Source organism: Malaclemys terrapin, chromosome 1 (genome assembly GCF_027887155.1).
Source record: "Malaclemys terrapin pileata isolate rMalTer1 chromosome 1, rMalTer1.hap1, whole genome shotgun sequence".
In the NCBI taxonomy this organism is placed as follows: Eukaryota; Metazoa; Chordata; order Testudines; family Emydidae; genus Malaclemys; species Malaclemys terrapin.
In genome coordinates this window covers 317,271,016-317,289,916 of record NC_071505.1, presented here as the reverse complement: position 1 = coordinate 317,289,916, position 18,901 = coordinate 317,271,016, and the positions used below count along the sequence as shown (strand labels likewise).

The following is an 18,901-nucleotide window of genomic DNA, read 5'->3' as shown; positions in this document are numbered from 1 at the left end:
CGTTGAGTGGGCTCTGACAATCAGCGGCGGCGGAACACCCACCAGGTCGTAACAGGTCCTTATGCATGAGATGATCCAATTGGAAATTCTCTGTGAGGACATCGGAAGGCCCTTCATCCTATCTGCTGTAGTGATGAAGAGCTAAGCTGATTTACATCAAGGCTTGATACGTTCTAAATAAAAAGCCAAGGCCCTCCAGATGTCTAGGGCATGAAGACATCTCTCTTCACAGGTCTTGTGCCATTTGGGACAGAACACTGGGAGGAAGATGTCCTGGTTCATATGGAAGGTGGATACCACCTTTGGCAGGAAGACCAGTGGGGCCACAGCTGAAACTTATCTTTGTAGAAGATCATGTACGGCGGTTCTGAGGTCAAGGCTGTAAGTTCAGAGACTCGTCTCGCTGACATCACTACCACCAGGAATGTGACCTTCCATGACAGCTGGGAAAGGGAGCAGGAATCCAGCGGTTCAAAGGGCGGACCGCTGAGCCTGGAGAGCACCAAGTTAAGATCCCACTGTGGGACTGAAGCACGCACTTGCGGGAAGAGTCTCTCGAGCCCTTTCAAGAATCTGACCGTCACGTTATGGGAAAACACCATCTGTCCTTGGATCGGCAGGTGAAAAGTGGAGACGGCCACGAGATGCCCTCTAATGGAAGAGTGTGCCAGGCCCCGGTTCCTCAAACGGAGCAGATAGTCCAGGACAGCCTGTATGGAAGAACATGAGGGAGAGATGCCATGTTCGGATACCCAGTGGGAAAACCTCTTCCACTTGGCCAGGTAAGTCAATCTAGGGCTTCCTACTCACCAGGAGGACCTGTTGGACTCCTTCCGAACAGGTCTGCTCCTCTGGGTTCAACCATACAGCATCCACACTGAGACGTGTAGGGATTTGAGATTGGGGTGTAGGAGCCCACCATGGTCCTGTCACAGCAGGTCCAGGAGGTTGGGCAGGGGCCAGGGAGGGACTGTTGACAAGTTCATGAGCGTGCCAAACCAGTGTTGGCGAGGCCATGCCGGGGCAATCATGATAACCTGTGCTTTGTCTCTCTTGATCTTTGCCAGAACCCTGCTGATCAGCAGAATCGGAGGGAACGCGTACATCAGGCTCCCTGACCATGACAGGCATCAGAGAGAGAGCCCTTGCTCAGACCTTGCCAAGAACAAAACCGGTGGCATTTCCTGATCTGTCTGGTAGTGAACAGGTCCACTTGGGGAGTTCACTCACCTTTGGAAGATCATGCAGGCTACCTCTGGATGGAGCGACCACTTGTGGTGAGAGGAGAAGTCCCTGCTGAGATGGTCTGCCAATGTATTTTTGACACCAGGAAGGTGACAAGCTTCCAGATGGATTTCATACCTGCTGCAGAAGTCCCACAGATGGAACACCTCTTGACAGAGAGCCGACGAGTGCGCTCCCCCTTGCCTGTTGATGTAGAACACAGAGGCAGTGTTGTCTGTCAGGACTTGTACCACCTTGCCCAACAGGTGTGGCAGGAAGAATCCGCACACCAGCCAGACTGCTAAGAGCTCTTTGACATTTATGTGCAACTTTGCCTCCTCCAGGGACCACATTCCCTGTATCTGGAGTTCGCCGAGGTGCACACCTCAGCTGAGGTCCAAGGCGTCTGACACCAACTTGATGGAGTAAGTAGGTTGTTGAACAGAACCCTCTTGAAGACTGTCCTGCGGTCGGTCCACCATCGTAGCAAGGTGAGTATTGGCTGGGGAATAACGATCTTTTCCAGGGAGTCTCGGGACTGGGAATAGTCCCCAGCCATTGTTGCAGGAGCTGCGTTCAGAGACTGGCATCACGGGTCATCTAAGTGCATGCTGCCATGTGACCAGCAGGTGCAGACAGACCCTGGTTGTAGTCAAAGGGAACACGGAGACTTCTGTGATGAGGTTCGTCAACGCATGGAACCTTTCCAGCGGCAGGAATGCTCTGGCGCAGGTCGAGTCGAGGACTGCTCCGATGAACTCTATCCTCTGCACCGGCACTAACATTGACTTTGTTGTTTACCAATAAGCCCAGAGAGCAGCATCGCGACATCCCTTTGGACTTGAGACCTGGAGCTGCCCTTGATGAGCCAGTCGTCAAGGTATGGGTAAATCTGGATAGCCCGGCATCTGAGGAAAGCTGCTACTACTGACATGCACTTGGCAAACACTCTCGGTACTCTCACCAGGCCGTACAGGAGGATCGCAAACTGGTAGTGGTGGGGTCCCACTGTAAACCGGAGGAAGCATCTGTGTCCTTGAAAGATCACTATGTGGAAGTATGGGTCCTTCAAGTCGAGAGCAGCATACCAATCTCCCGGATCCAGGGAGGGGATAATAGATAGAAGCCAGGGAAGCCATGCAGAACTTTAACTTCTTTAGGTATTTGTTGAGGTCTTGCAGGTCCAGTATAGGCTGTAGACCACCCTTGGCCTTTGGGATTAAAAAGTACAGGGAATAGAACCCCTTGTTCTGGTATTTGAGAGGAACTTCCTCCACCGTCCCCAGCTGTAGCAACCCCTTTACCTCCTGCGCAAGGAGACTCTCGTGAGAGGGGTCCCTGAAGAGGGATGGGGAAGGCGGGTAGGAAAGGAGACGTAGAAAGGAACTGGAGGGTATAACCCTGCTCCACTGTGCTGAGGACCCATCGGTCTGAGGTTATAGTGGTCCAAGCAGGGAGGAAAAGGGAAAGGCAGTTGGAGAACACTGTGACAGATGTATCCGGGGAATAGTCTGGTAGTTGGCCCTCGGGCGCACCCTCAAAACAGCCATTTGGCCCCTTGCTTGGCACGGGTCGAGCCCGACTGGGCTGAGGGTGGAGGCAGGTGGCTCAGACGGCACTTGTACCCATGGCTCGTTTGTGGAGATGGTCCTGCTGAGGCTGGCTTCCCTGGCCCTGAGGCTGCTGTGGTTTAAACCGCTTACATGCTGGGGCTGGGACATAGAGACCCAGGGTTTTCAGGGTGGTGCGGGAGTCCTTGAGGCCATGCAACTTGTTGTCTGTTTGCTCCGCAAATAGGGCTCGGCCATCAAAGGGCAAGTCCTGCATTGACTGCTGAGCCTCAGAGGACAACCCAGAAAGGAGCAGCCAGGAGGGTCGCCGCATGGAGATAGTGGAAGCCCTGGTGCGGACAGCAGCATCAGTGGCGTCTGATGCCGCCTGGAGTGTGGCCCTGGCCGCAGTTGTGCCTTCATCGAGGATCGCTCGGAACTCCTTCTTGAAAGCCTCGGGGGGTGACCCTTCAAACTTGGCCATGGCTGCCACATATTAAGGTCATATCAGCCAAGGAGGGCTTTGTGATTGGCCACTCTCAGCTGAAGGCTGGAAGATGAATAAATCTTACGTCCAAAGAAATCCAGTCTCCTCAAGTCTTTATTTTTAGCGATGGCCCTGGATTGTCCTTGCCTCTCTTTGTGGTTAACCACCTCTGCCATAAGGGAAATGGGGGCAGGGTGGGAGTACAAGTACTCATGTCCCTTGGTTGGCACAAAGTACTTGTGTTTACCCCTCTTAGAGACAGGGGCCAGGGAAGAGGGGGTCTGCCACAGGGCATTAGTGATTTTGGAAACCCCTTCATGAAGGAGTAGGGCCACACTTGCAGGAGCTGAGGAGCAGAGGACGTCAAACAGAGTCCAAGGGCTCTTCCAGTTCCTCTGTCAAAAGCCCCAGGTTGGACGTGACCCTCTTCAAAAGTTCCTGGTGTGCTTTGGCGTCGTCTTGAGGAATTGAGTGTGGGGGCTCCTTGATAGCCTCATCTGGCAAGGACTAGGATGATGCTGGTACCGCAGGGACCTCTACTTCCATTGGTCCATCAGTTTGCTCCTCTGGGTCCTCCTGGACCTGTGGGGTCTTACACAGTGAAGTCTTGAGCACTGGAGGGGAACGGGATACCGAGGCCACTGGCTAGACCAAGGCTCCCGATGCCAACCGGGCAGCCTCGGAGGGTTGGGTGAACCCCCAAGGGTTCCACGGGTATCATGGCCCCACCCACTGCACCTGGGGGCCATGGGACAGGTTTTGGCGCTGATGCTGTAGGTGGCACCGCAGGTACTGGGGTTTGTCCTGCGGTTAGGGAACCTCGCTCCATGCTGGAAGTATAAACGGAGTGGTTGGTACCAGGAGACCAGGATCGGATGGAGTGGCGGCTCTTGTCCGACCAGTGACGATCACTGTGTCCCCAAGCTGACCTGTCTGAGCGAGATGGGCATCTTGGTCGGGATCTTGGAGACCGACCACGTTCAGCAGATCTGCGTCGGAGACCCAGTGATCCATGCCTCAGGCTACTCGACCGGTACCGGGACATCAAATGGGACCAGGAGCTAATATGGGTCGACTGCCAGGAGGATCTTCCCGAGTAGGGCGACCTACTGTTAGGAAACGGGCAATTATGGCCCGGTGATCTGCGATCTCTGATCCTCAATCAGTCCCATGATCGGTACTGGGCCCTTGTAGACTGTTGGGGCTGGACCTGGAGTTCTTGCTGGGTGGCGGGTGCCTCAAAAGGTCTGCACCAATCTACCGTCGAGGATCATCTCAAGTCCCTCGATTGGTGACCAAAGAGGGCTCCGCTGAGCCTGTCTCTCTAATCCTGAGGTGTGATGGCTTCAGGCAGGCGAGTGATGGCGAGACATCCCTCTCAATGGGGAATGGTGCTGCTGAGGCAGGGACACACGCATAGGCCCCAGCATGGGTTTTCCCTGAGACTGGGGTACCGCTGGAGCCAGTGTGGATGGCACTGGGAGCACCAGGATCTCCTGAGCTGCTTGAAGGACTTTGGGTGTCGATGGCACCTGAAGCTGGCCGGGGTCTGCGCCGCTATCCGGAGTCGCAGGTCAAATATGGGATGGGCTGCACCACTCGACTTGAGCTGGGGCCCAACCGAAGCTGCCTGGAATGGGTCGTAGCTCGCCCCCCAGCCCTCTCCTTTCCTTTACAGGAGGTAGGAGATCTTCCCCTCATGGTCTTTTTCGGCTTCTTGACTGGAGCCGTGGAGGGGGACTGATGCCGGCTCGTGAACAGCACCAGCGGAGCACTGCAGACGGAGGCTGTGGTGCTCTGTGCTGAGTCAGACCGCTGCTCCGGTGCTGGAGTGAGTGCCAACTCCATTAGGAGCGCTTTCAGATGGATATCGTGTTTCTTCTTCATCTTAGGTTTAAAGGACTTGCAGATACGGCACTTGTCACTTATATGCCCTTTGCCTAAGCACCTTAGGCAGCTGGTATGAGGATCGCTGACAGGCATTGGCCGTTTGCAACGATCGCAGGACTTAAAGCCTGGGGACTGGGGCATGCCCCATCCCCCGGCTGAGTCCCATCTGGGAATAACAAAGCGTTTGAGAACTACTACTAAGGGTAACTAAGAAATGACTAACTATATACAATTATATTACAAATTTTCAAAGTTCGCAAGAATAGAGAATGAAACAACGCTAGCCAAAGCAGCAGACATTCCAGTACCGTCACTGGCAGCAAGAAGGACCTGAGGGTGGGGGGAACCAGTGGCGTCACTTATACCGTGCCATGCTGGTGCCACTCCAGAGGGCGCCAGAGCCGTTCCCCTATGGATATTGCTTAAGGAAAAACTTCCGGCACTGGTGCATGTGGCGAGCACAAACATCTAATATAGAATGGACCTAATATGGAATTGACATGAGCAAGCATTCAAAGAAGAATTGTCCAAGGTGGAGGTATCAATAGAGGAAGTTTTGGAACAAATTGATAAATTAAACAGTAATAAGTCACCAGCACCAGATTTGATTCACCAAAGAGTTCTGAAGGAACTCAAACATGAAATTACAGAACTACTAACTGTGGTATGTAACCTATCGCTTAAATCAGCCTCTGTACCAGATGACTAGAGGACAGCTAATGCAACACGGATTTTTTAAAAAGTCTTCAGAGGTGATCTTTATAACTACAGGCCAGTAAGCCTAACTTCAGTACCAGGCAAACTTGTTGAAACTATAGTAAATAACAGAATTATCAGACACATAAATAAACATGATTTGTTGAGGGAAGAGTCAACACAGCTTTTTAAAAAGGAAAACATGCATCACCAATCTATTAGAATTATTTGATGGTGTCAACAACATAAGGCAAGGGTGTTCCAGTTGGAGTCTGGTTTTGAAGTTTTTGAAGTTTTTTTCAAAAACAGACTCCCATAAGAAACTGCAGAACTGGAATTAATTTGCAAACTGGACACCATCAAATCAGGCCTGAAAAAAGACTGGGAGTGGATGGGTCATCACAAGAACTAAAAAAACGAATTTCCCCATGCTAATTTGCCCCTACCGTTACCCATACCTTCTTGTTAACTGTTTGAAATGAGCCACCCTGATTACCACTACAAAAGTGATTTTTCATCCTGTTAATAATAGCCCACTTTAATTTAATTGTCTCAACCCCCCACTTGGTAAGGCAACTCCATCTTTCCATGTACTGCTATATATATCTTCCTACAGTATTTTCCACTCCATGCATTTGATGAAGTGGGTTTTAGCCCACAAAAGCTGACGCCCAAATAAATTTGTTAGTCTATAAGGTGCCACAAGTACTCCTCATTGTTTTTGCTGATACAGACTAACACGGCTACCACTCTGAAACCAGTGGATATAGTGTACTTGGGCTTTCAGAAAGTCTTTGGCAAGGTCCCTCACCAAAGGTTCTTAATAGATCAGTAACTGGTTAAAAGACAGAAAACAAAGGGTAGGAATAAAGGTTAGAAATAAATGGTCAATTTTCACAGTGAAGAAATGTAAATAGAGGTGTCCCGCAGGGATCTGTACTGAGAACAGTGCTGTTCAACATATTCATAAATGAACTGGAAAAATGGGTAAGCAGTGAGGTGGCAAAGTTTGCATACGAAACAAAACTACTCAAGATAGTTAAGTCCAAAGAAGACCATGCAGAGCTACAAAGGGAGCTCATGCAATTGGGTGACTGGGCAACAAAATAGCAGATGAAATTCAGTGTTGATAAATGCAAAGTAATGCACACGGGAAAACATAATCCTGACTACACATACAAAATGAGATCTAAATAACTAAATAACCACTCAAGAAAGAGCTCTTGGAGTCGTTGTGGTTAGTTCTTTGAAAACATTCACGCAGTGTGCAGCGGCAGCCAAGAAAGCTAACAGAATGTTAGGAAGCATTAGGAAAGGGATAGATAATAAGACAGTAAATATCATAACGACACTATCTAAGTCCATGGTACTCCCACACTTTGAATACTGCATGCAGTTCTTTTGCCCCATTTCAAAAAAGATATGTTAAATTGGAATATGACAGAAAAGGGCAACAAAAACAATTAGGGGGATAGAACAATTTCCGTTTTGAGGAGAGATTAAAAAGACAGGGACTGTTGAGCATGGAAAAGAGTTAGGTAAGGGTAGATATGACAGAGGTCTATAAAATCATGAATAGTGTGGAGAAAGTGAATAAGGAAGTGTTATTTACTCATTGACATAACGCAAGAACCAGGGGTCACCCCATGAAATTAATAGGCAGCAGGTTGAAAACAAACAAAAGGAAGTACTTCTTCACATGACATACAGTCAACCTGTGGAACTTGTTGCAAGTGGATGGTGTGAAGATCAGAAGATTAGCTAGGTTTTAAAAAGACTTAGATAAGTTCCTGGAGGATAAGTCCTTCAGTGGCTATTAGCCAATCCCATGCTCTTGGTGTCCCTAAGCCTCTGACTGCCAAATGCTTGGACTGGGTCACTTTATAATTGCCCTGTTCTGTTCACCCCCTCTGAAGCACCTGGCATTGGCCACTGTTTGAAGAAAGGATACTGGGCTAGATGGACCACTGGTCTGACCAATATGGCCATTCTTATGTTCTTATTTTAATTACCCTTCATTATTTGTACTGTGTGCAACAGCAAGTGAAATGGTGTTAAAATGACTGAATATACAACAAAATATGGTTCCTAGTAGCATGTCCAATGTTTAACTAGGTTAGAAATTAGTAGATAATGTATTTCTTTTAATTTTAATTTTATGTATTTTGCTGAACATATATGCTAAATATTTAATACTTATTGTATTGATATTGCTCTGTTGCCATAAATGTTAATATAATACTGTATTTTATAATACATGCAAAAATATACATAAAATATTTTATAGAAATAGACAGAACATGTACCTTTGAAATATAAGACAAGGATAATTTCAAAGGGTAGGCTATACTTTTCCAGCATGAGGAACACACAAGACAGCTTATATGCTCAGTGAAGTAAGGGTGAGTCCTGTAGGCTCCTGTGGGTTAATTTTTGGCATTATCTTCATGGATATCAAGGCAAATCAAACAACAAGCCAAATCAACCCTCTCATGGAAAAGTACTTGGGAGAAGGCTGTGGAGGAGGAAGAACTTCCCCTTGTGGAGTGCCCTTCACGTTCTTGTCAGGATACAGGGGTTGCCTCCCCATTGTGGAAGAAGAAAAAGGCAATCTGGTCCCCAAGACCCTTCAAATCCTCTGAGAGCCACTCAGATGTTTAGAATGGGATGGTTTCCGAGGGCTAATCTAAAAACAAAACCCAGGCATCCTCCACAAACTAGCAAAGGGAAAGAGATTTGGGTATTAAGAATGATTTTCAGATGTAAAGGCAATTAAGTGAACTTCCTGTTTTCTTCTCACCATGGGTGTTGTAAGGAAAAGGAATTAATTCTATTCAGCAAAATCATTATTATTCATGCTATTTCAAAAAACTGTGGATATTAACCCTAATATAAACAATTATTTTAGTTTCATAGCTCAGTGGCATGTGTTTAGGAAGGCACGTATTTGTAGCATGTTTCAGAGTAGCAGCCGTGTTAGTCTGTAACCGCAAAACGAACAGGAGTACTTGTGGCACCTTAGAGACTAACAAATTTATTAGAGCATAAGCTTTCGTGGACTACATTCGAAGAAGTGGGCTGTAGTCCACGAAAGCTTATGCTCTAATAAATTTGTTAGTCTCTAAGGTGCCACAAGTACTCCTTTTATTTGTAGCATGTGTTTCTTTTATCCCCTGGAATGAGTAGGTTACAAAGTGAGTCAGAAGCTATACATTTTGTTAGTTTAAGACAGGAATTTCAATCATTTGAAGCTCAGTCTGAAACACATGAATGGAAGAGACCTTCTTTCCTGCCCCTGTCAATACCTTGAAAATGTAAGGCTATAGTTTCCTTGTTAGGTTAATTTTGGGAGGGACAGAGAGTGGGGTGGGAGGAGCAGGGAAAATTGCTATATTGGCCCATTCTGTTAAAGTCAATGGGAGTTTTCCAGTTGACTGAGGTGAGAACAGGATTGAGCAAATAAAGTTGGATTAATAAAAATACTTGGATTATATTTCCTGGGACTGCACAGAATGGAGACAAATTTTAGAGCCCCTTGGCCAAAGTGCTAGTGATACAATGTTATAAACATAGAGCTAAAGGTAGCATAAAATCCCTCTTTACCTGTAAAGGGTTAAGAAGCTCAGATAACCTGGTTGGCACCTAACCAAAAGGACCAATAAGGGGAGAAAATACTTTCAAATCTGTGGGCGAAGGTTTTTGTTTTCATGTTCCTTTGCTCTCTTCGAGTCAGCGAGGAGCCAGGGCAGGGAAAATACATTTCCCTAAGCCATATCTGAACTAAGCATCTAATATTACAGAAATAGTAAATAATAGTAAGGAAATACATTAGATTATTTTTTGTTTTAGCTTGTGAATTTTGCCTGTGCTAAAAGGGAAGTTTATCCCTGTTTTTGTAACTTTAAGGTTTTGCCCAGAGGGGAAATCCTCTGAGTTTAGAATCTTTTTGTTACTCTGTAAAGTTATCTTCCATCCTGATTTTACAGAGGTGATTCTTTTATCTTTTTTTAAATAAACTTCTTTTAAGAACCCAGGGGATTTGATCTGTGCTCACTTTGTAACCAATTGGTTAGGATATTATTCTCAAGCCTCCCCAGGAAAGGGGGTGTAGGAGCTTGGGGGGATATTTTGGGGGAGGTAGGGCTCCAAGTGGCCCTCCCTGAATGTTTGTTTAAATCACTTGGTGATGGCAGCGATACTAAGGGCAAGGAAGGAATTTGTGCCGTGGGGAAGTTTTTAACCTAAGCTGGTAGAAATAAGCTTAGGGGGTCTTTCATGTGGGTCCCCACATCTGTACCCTAGAGTGTAGAGTGGGGAGGGAACTCTGACATACAACCTAGGGGATTCACAGGTGGTGCAATGCTCACTTTTGTGCTCCTCCAATCCTGAGTGGCTGTTTCCAGGGTTTCGCCCCCAAAATACCTTACAGTAGCCGAAAAGCTATTCTGTGTCATGCAAGCAGCCAGTTAGCTGAAGCATTGAATTGGCAGTAGGGGACTGGCAGGGTTGTAGGAAGACATGGTCACATCCCCGTTTCTGTAGCCACACCCCTCACTTGCGGCACAGTGGAAGATGATGTAAGAGAGCCTTTGCACCAGCCTATACTACCAGGAGATCACACACAGGGGCAATCCTCCCAGGGCTAGTTAAATTGGCTTTAAAAGTAGCATGGTGCAAAGCAGATACAACACATCCCAGGATCCGTTCTCCAGTCCCATAGTAAGGCTAATGTTTCACTGTTGCAGCCAAAGTAATAACAGAATGGCTACTGAAACCACTAGGAACAGCACTGGACATTTAAAAGGTAAGAATTCTAACATTCTATGAATGGTCTAAGTAGGTAGGTTACTTCTGTACAGAGCTTTCATCAGACTCACAAAAAACATATATCTACCTTTCCTGGCTGGATTTCCTCTAAGGGCCAAATTCTCTCTCAATAACAACAATGTCAACTGGCACCATGGCCACTGATTTCAGCAGAATTCCAGCCCTCCAGGTTTATATTTGTGTAACTAACATCAAAGTCTCTCACTTCTTCAAAGATCTCTCTAACATGGACAGGACTTCCAGAACCAGCAATAGGAACAGATGGGAATGGAGACAGCCTTCAGCAATAGAGGGCAAAAAGTCTTCAAAATATGGCTGAAGGTAGATTTAAGTGCTGCAAAGACCTGGTGCTAGTCTAAACAGGGGTGACTTTCACCCACTGACTTCTATGGGAGTTCATTCACTGAAGGATAAAGTAACCGCACCTAAGAGTCATTAAGCCCTTGAACCAGGAAAAAACCCTGAAAAGACTTTTTATGTTTTGATTACACTGAGGTCAAGAAGCTAGGTTCCGATATTTTTAAAGAGAAGAGAGATTTTCTAATTTTAATTTAAAATAATGTGCAGAGTTTTGCCCTACTTAAGATTAGTTTGGGTCCCGGTTCTTCTTCTCTATCACAATGCAACTGTCTGAAGCCACCGCTGGGTACTTCATGATCAAAAATCTGCTCAGTATGTCTGCCTCTTACTCAAGTAACTGCACATCTTCTGTTGTGTAAGTTTTATCTGACATGAATGGGTTCTCCAGATGAATGTCATTTCATTCACCAGTTTTAATTACTTTTTAACTTTAGTTTCCCACTGCTTTATATTTTAGCATATCAGAAGCTTCAAGTCTTGGATGAAGAAATTCCATTTAAAACTTTAATTTACATAGATAGGTACAGGAAAAATAAATATGGAAATGCATGACTGAAAAAAAAAATGCAGCATGGCTTAATTGCTGTAATACTGTAAACCACCATTCAGCTAAATGCTGAAGCCTGGGCAAAGCGATGCTTCAGAAAATTACTTCACACGACAAATAATGTAGAAGAACAAGAGAGATATAGATCTCTTGACAAAGAAATGAGCACGTAGGAACTAATCAAATTGCAGAAATTCTTATAGTCAAGCTGTCAAATTTGAACAATTAGAGGAACTTTTCTTTAGGCCAGCTGTTTCTCATAACCTGATTTAATCAAAAGTACTCTGAATTTGCATACTTTCTCCAAAGGGTTAGCAATGAGAACGCTTTGCCATTTTCTATCTTTTTCTTGCATTATGAAAATGTTTTTATTGAGTGCCTCTTGACAGTGCTAAACAATACATTTTCCTCCAACTATACATAGAACTCTGAAATCTCAGCCTCATCAGTAAAATTAAATATACTCTTATAAGCCATTGGAATAGCACCTTCCTACATCAAGTCCACATAGGGGTGAGGAACAGAACCCTCAGCCAAAAACTATAACAATATCCATGGAGTACATGGTATGGGGGAGGTAGGGTAGACATTGCCCACTTATGTGTTATTTTAGGCTAGCTGATATATGGATTTACTGGCCATTTCCCTGCCATTCCTTTGGCCTGCCAACAGCTCACTCTTAGCTCTGCAGCAGTATGTCCTGTAGCAATGAAAAGGGCCTTTGGAATGCTCCTTCCCAGCCTCTCCCAGTGTTTCACTCATTTCATTTGGTGGGAATTTTGCAGCTGCCCTGGAGGGGGTGGAGACTGCAGGATGCATCACAAGATTTCACTCAAAAACCAGGGCTGAAATCAAAGCAATCCAGAAAGACTAGCAGCACTTACTGGTATGTGGTTGGACTGACATTGATGCGACGCGGATGACTTCCTGACTCAAACTTGCTTGCCAGAGTGACGTTGTTTCCAAAGAGACAATAACGTGGCATTCTCACACCAACAACTCCAGTCAGAACTGATCCTGAATGAATTCCTATCCTCATCTGGGGAAAAAACCAACAACAAAATAACTCAACAACCTGTGTTAGTAACTTCTGTAGCTCTATCCATTGCTAATGTAGTCAGAGGGCTTTTACAGTACTCGCCCAGGTCATTCCCAAGAGCCAATTTAAACAGATGATAAACTGTGGGGAAAACAGCAGGCTCTTCCCATGCAATACAGACAGAATTAAAAAGTAAAGGGGATGAATGCACCTTTGCATTATAACTACATCTAGAAAGATAAGACTTTTTAATCGGTAAATGTCAATTTCTCTGCGTTCACGCACACACACACACACACCAACGAAAATATTTCTGTTGATGATAATATAAATTTACAGATAGATGAAGAAAGAAAAATGCTGCTTGAGACCCTATTAAAGTTTTATTTAAGAATACTTACTTTGTGTATTTTGACATATGATGTTGACAGTTTGTGTTTTTAACAATTCTAAAGCATTAACTTTTTGAATCTCAATGTCTACTGTCATTAATTATTGTTTGACACTCCCATTGTCTAACTCACCCATAATTTCCCATGTCTGTGAAAATTTAAAATAAACAAAAATTGAAAAAATGCTTTAAAATAAACTTTGATATTATCCATTGAAATTATGTATATATATATATAATTCTGCCAAGCTTAAGTATAATTTACATATGCAGGGGATTACTGATATGAAAAAAATAACCACTTACAGGACACTGTAGGGGAAAGATCTCAATATTGATACAAAAATTATATTTACAGTATAACACTTTTTTAAGGTAGTTACAAACTTGTTTCTGCCTTTGTTGACTACTAAGATATAGCTACAAGTATGTATTAGCCCGCATGCTTGAAAATATAACAGTACATACTACATTTAGCTAGTTATGTTACCAAGCATATAGCCAATCAAAGACATTCCAGCAGGTTTCTGCTTTCTGTCCCCCAGGACAAGCAAGTAACTCCTTCTTAGCCAAAAGGATTTTTATTGCCCCTAAGTGCTGTACAAATTCAGAAAAGCTGGATTTTAAAGTATATCTTGCTTTAACTTTGTACTACTTTCTGTTGTGCCATGTTTTAAAGATGAACTTATTATTGAAATTTGTGCTTTGAACAAAAGATCCAATAGACGTTTACTTGCTATAACAAGACTGTAACCATGTAAAACATTCCTCTTTTAGGAAGAGACCTGATTGCAAGAAGGAGTGAAGGAATTTATTATCGATACATCTAAGTCATAAAATGAGCCTATACCACAATCGCCACCCTTTTCTTTTCAATGGAAAATCCCTGCTTGTGTCTTTTAAAGCTTAAGGAAAACCATATGTGCTTGGAATATTTTACTGCTGTTGTTTAGTTCTTAAATATTGAAATGGCAAAAATCTTTGTGAAATGCAGATCTGCAAATAAAGTTAATTAAATGCAAAGCTCCTGACACAGCTCCTAATACCACTGTTATGTAAATGGTAAAATGCTTTATGTACAAATAGAGCAAAGCCATTTGATGCTATAACTAGTTACTAACATAAGAAGTCATTTGAGTAAAGAAATGCTTATATTAATTGGGAAATTAGTTATCTGGCAATGCTTCAGCAATCCCTTATCAAACTTTATGAAGACAAGAACCACCTCTTCAAAGATTGGTAAAAAGAAAAGACAATACCTTCTTTGATGGCCATTGAAGCTTAAAGACTCCAAGAATTTAATTTAAAAAGGCCATTTTGAGAGCTAACGTTTATAAAGAGAACAGGAATGTTTGGACTCATTTGAAACACAATTTCTACTCCTTTTAAATCCTGATGGAACTAAAGGGATATCTCAGAAAACTGACTGAATAAAAAAAAAAAAAAAGATGAAAACTAACTTTAAAATGTATCTGATGCTTTCCCACCACAAGAACAACAAAAGCAGTTAAAAGAAATTTTATATATTCATTAGGCAAACTGCACATGTGGGAGCTGAGGGTGTCACCTAACCCAAACCTCAACAGCATGAAGCCAATGAAAGGGTGACGGCAACCGACTTTGAATTTAAACAAGCCTGAAAGAGATGTGTTTTCCTAATTTCATGGAAAGGAAGGAAGAGAGTATAAAACCCTGAAATGAGAATTCCCCACCACATCCCCTCTGCTACCTTGCTTATACACAAGTGCTCCACAACTCATCCTGCCCATCTCTACAAGAAGCTGTCACAGATAGATATGAAAGGACTCAAGAGGAAACCAACCCACGGAAAAGCTCCCCAAGACTTCAATATGGATTGGTTAACTAAGACACTGCCAAGTGATTAGATTTAAACTCTTGTAATGATTTTATTAAGATATGAAATTGCTGTTGTAATTTAAAATGCTAACAGTTCTTCAGTTACACACCAAGTGGTTAGACCACATATTCTTGGAGTGAAGACAGGGGCTAAACATTGTAAACAGAGAAATTGTGGGATTTCATTGGATTTTAAGATAGGCCATTTATGAATACTGCATATCTTAAAGCAGTTCCTTAAATAGCTTCTTCTAAGTAATTGATTTAAATATTTCCTTCACTATCCTATGATTTAGTTGAGATTGCTTACCTTGCCCAATTATGAACTCTGTGGTTATTCTTAATAACCAATAGGATTCACTTTTCCCTAAACAAAATTATTTTGCTCATCTATAACCCTTCTCAGTTATCTAAGGATATAAAAAGTTTGGCTTCATGATAATTTGGGAAAATAAGACCTTGGTCTCAACTTACCAAATGAATTGGCCCACCAAGGCAGTTTCACTCTCAGAGGTGTAATCTCTGCCAGAAGTACTCCATCGAGACACATATAGAAGGGATTGAAATGGAAGTAACCAGTTTATCATCTGTGTTCTGTCATCTGTGTTTTGTTTAATGTTTTCTTTTCCTTTACTTTATTTCATAATTAGATAGCCATGGTTAATAATTATGATTATTTTGCTTGGTCTTGATTATTGTGTGTGCTAAGGTATGTAAAAGAATCACTGTGACTAAAATAATGGAAGTCACACACCTGAGTTGGCAGTAAGAGAAACAACTAGTCAGAGCTGGCTTTTCTTGTTTCTCTAGACTAGATATTTCTAGTCATTTTAAAAATCAAATTACTTGGCATCCAACAATTAAAATGACCCTTTCTACCCCATAAATGGATGACATGACCAGGAACAATGGTGACGGGGCCATAAAAGTACCTTGAAGGATACTTTTTGCCACCAGAGTTAGCACATACCTTAAAATAACTTCTTTAAATTAGTGAGAAGAGGAGTGAAGTGTAATGAATGAATGTGGTATTCGTATTCTTCATTTCAGTTTTCCTCCACAACCTCAAGGCAGCTTTTATCACTTTGTCAAACTGAGAGATGGCAAACACGAAGATGCTGAAGATTGAGACAGTGGTGCTTTTAAAATCATCTTACCACCAGGATGTTCAGGAGGCACAAATCCCTGACAAACTAAAGAAACCATATCTGTTCTAACAGCCATTCCCTTGTAACTGTCTGGGATGTAGAGATTTCATTGGGATATAATGTGTGGAGGCACCATCCAAGCCCCTTTCAAAGCGAATAATCAAACAGAAGAGATTTATTTTGAACATATTTTGACAACCAACTGTGCTGGCCAAGAAAATCAGCTTCACAAATAGGGAACTCTCTCTCTCTCTCTCTCTCTCCCTTTGTTTTTTAACTCGCTCTATAAAAAAAATCAAAAGCAGATAGTTGTATTTACATCTGGAGAGGTTACTCTTGTGCAACAAAATCTAAATAGCCCCAGTGCACAAAATAATAGGCAGGTAATAAATAACAGCTGTTAAAATAGCCACCACAGTGGATCTGAGCTGGGCTCAAACTGGTGACCTTGCAGTAGAAGTCTCCATATCCTATTATTAAATCCCTTGATTCATCTAGTTTACAGTTATTATCCCCTCATCCCTTCAATCACTAGTTTTTTATATCAAGGAAAATATCATATGCAGAGCATAAATATAAACTGGAATGACTGCATCACTAAGCCTATACACAAAACGAATAATTGTTGACATTTCTTAGTGTTACTACACATCCTAACATTTTATTAACCTGTTTACCTGTTCACATGTTTGTGAAGCTCTGAGAAATGATAGGTGAAGAGCATCCTACGTTATTTCACAGCCCACATTTCTCCGCATGTGTCCATATTTTTTCCATGCAAACACACATGCTCTTGGTTTGGTTCCTTAGCTACAAACCACAAAATGACTTCCTGAATAAATATAATATTATACCCATTGTGTACTAAGCCTATGCCTAACAAACACACATGGCACTGATTCTAGATTCACTGAACAATTCTAAACCATCCCCACAAGCACTGCAATGTTCACAATAATGCTGTCAATTACAGGCTAGGACAAAACCATTCTGTAAGTAAATAGCACTTTCCTTCAATTAAGCTTTCAACCCTTTTGGTACAGTTTTCAAGGCAACTATTGAATTCACTCAAGTACCTTTAAGCTACGCGGTTGGAGAATGCCCACAAACTTGCTTAAGAACACCATCTGTGACTTCTCATTTCATATTTTATTTCAAAAATATTATTGGGTATGTAGCTTTACCATTTTTGTTACAGCATATGTTTCAACTATGTTGTCTGTTTCTGATCAAGAGACAGATCCTGCAGCCAAGACCCACACAAATAGTCCTTATGCATACAAATAGCACATACAATTGTTGCTGGAGTAATGACTATTCACATCAATGAAAGTCACCAGACTTGCCCTCAGTAAACTCATTAGAGGCAGTGATATCTCCATCTTTGTATAGCATCAAGGATGCTGTCAGTTCTCAATAAGTAATAAGTAAGCCCTTTTATGATGTCTTGTTATTGTGGGATGAAAGGGGTGAGGTGAAGGGTTAGTTGCTTTGTGCCCAGTTTTAAGAGAATGGAATTGCACTCCTAGTGCTACCTACTTACTCCACTGCTATTTTGTGCGTTTAATAAAGGTTCGCAAACAAAACTACTTATTGTGGTTTGGTTTGTCTGCACCCTCAGTACATTCAATTACATGCTAAAGCTAGGTTGAAACTAATAGAAGAAATGGTTATGTACTGTAACAGTGAGTCTTCGAGATGTGATGCAAACATATATTCCACTTAGGTGCGTGCCTGGCCAGCGCACAGGAGCTGGAGAATTTTGCCTAGCAATACCTGTAGAGGGGCGGCGCTCACGCCTCATGGCCAGAGCTCCTCCCCTGGCTATATGAGGTGGCAATGTTCTGACCTCCCTTGGTTCCTTCACACCAAAACACCTAGAGACTAGATTCCAATGTAGAGGGGCTGGAGGGTGTGTCATGGAATAGACATCTGCATCACACCTCAAAGAACCACAGTTACAGTAAGTAACCATTTCTTCTTCTTCAAGTAGATGCGGCTGTATATTCCTCTTAAGTGACTCACAAGCAATACTCACAGGAGGTGCGGCTTGGAGTCTATTTAAACAAGGTCTGCAGGACAGCCCTTCTAAAGGATTTTTTTTCTCAGTTTGAGCAAAGGGCAGTAAAAAGTTGGAAAGAGATCTATGTTTTAATATCTTTTAATGTGTCTTCCCTCTAATAAAGTGGAGGTTCATTGTTTATTTCAAAAGAAGCAGTCACATTAAATATGGGAGGTAGAAAATGTTAATAGGATGCATAGAAAAATAATAGAGTCCTGATTAATAGAGTAATTCCATTAAGCTCATGGATGAAATCCTTCATATAACAAGGCTTTCACAATTTGAAAGAATGAATCATCAAAAAACATTCTACCCACTTTAAATATGTAAATGATTATGCATTCATCATATGCAAATATTACATACAGGTTTGACACTTGAAACTGGCCCATATCATGTAAGGAAGAGTTTTCAAGCCCATACTTAATACCTGGTATTAGGTAAAATAACCATTATTCAATGTGAAATGTATTAATTTAATAAACATTTACTATTTCTATTGTGGAAGCCCAAAGAGGCCCCAATCAGAATCAAGGCCTCACTGTGCTAGGTGATAGACAAACATACAGGAAGACTGTCCCTCACATTGTTTGCCCTGAAGAGCTTACAATCTGGGATGACAAGCAATATACGAAAGGGCTGTGAGGGATACATCCAAAACATGCAATATTTATTTATACACCTCTACCTCGATATAATGCTGTCCTCAGGAGCCAAAAAAATCTTACCGCATTATAGGTGAAACCGCATTATATCGAACTTGCTTTGATCCACCGGAGTGCGCAGCCCCGCCCCCCCGGAGCACTGCTTTACCATGTTATAT

General features: G+C 42.9%; 1 protein-coding gene across 1 annotated transcript in view; it reads right to left on the bottom strand.

Moving 5' to 3' along the window:
- GUCY1A2 (guanylate cyclase 1 soluble subunit alpha 2) overlaps positions 1–18,901 on the bottom strand; it is a 276,684-nt gene that overhangs the window by 20,909 nt on the left and 236,874 nt on the right. The window contains exon 7 of the mRNA XM_054015549.1: positions 12,466–12,620. Coding sequence (XP_053871524.1) covers positions 12,466–12,620 — 155 coding nt within the window. The remainder of the gene's footprint in view (positions 1–12,465; positions 12,621–18,901) is intronic.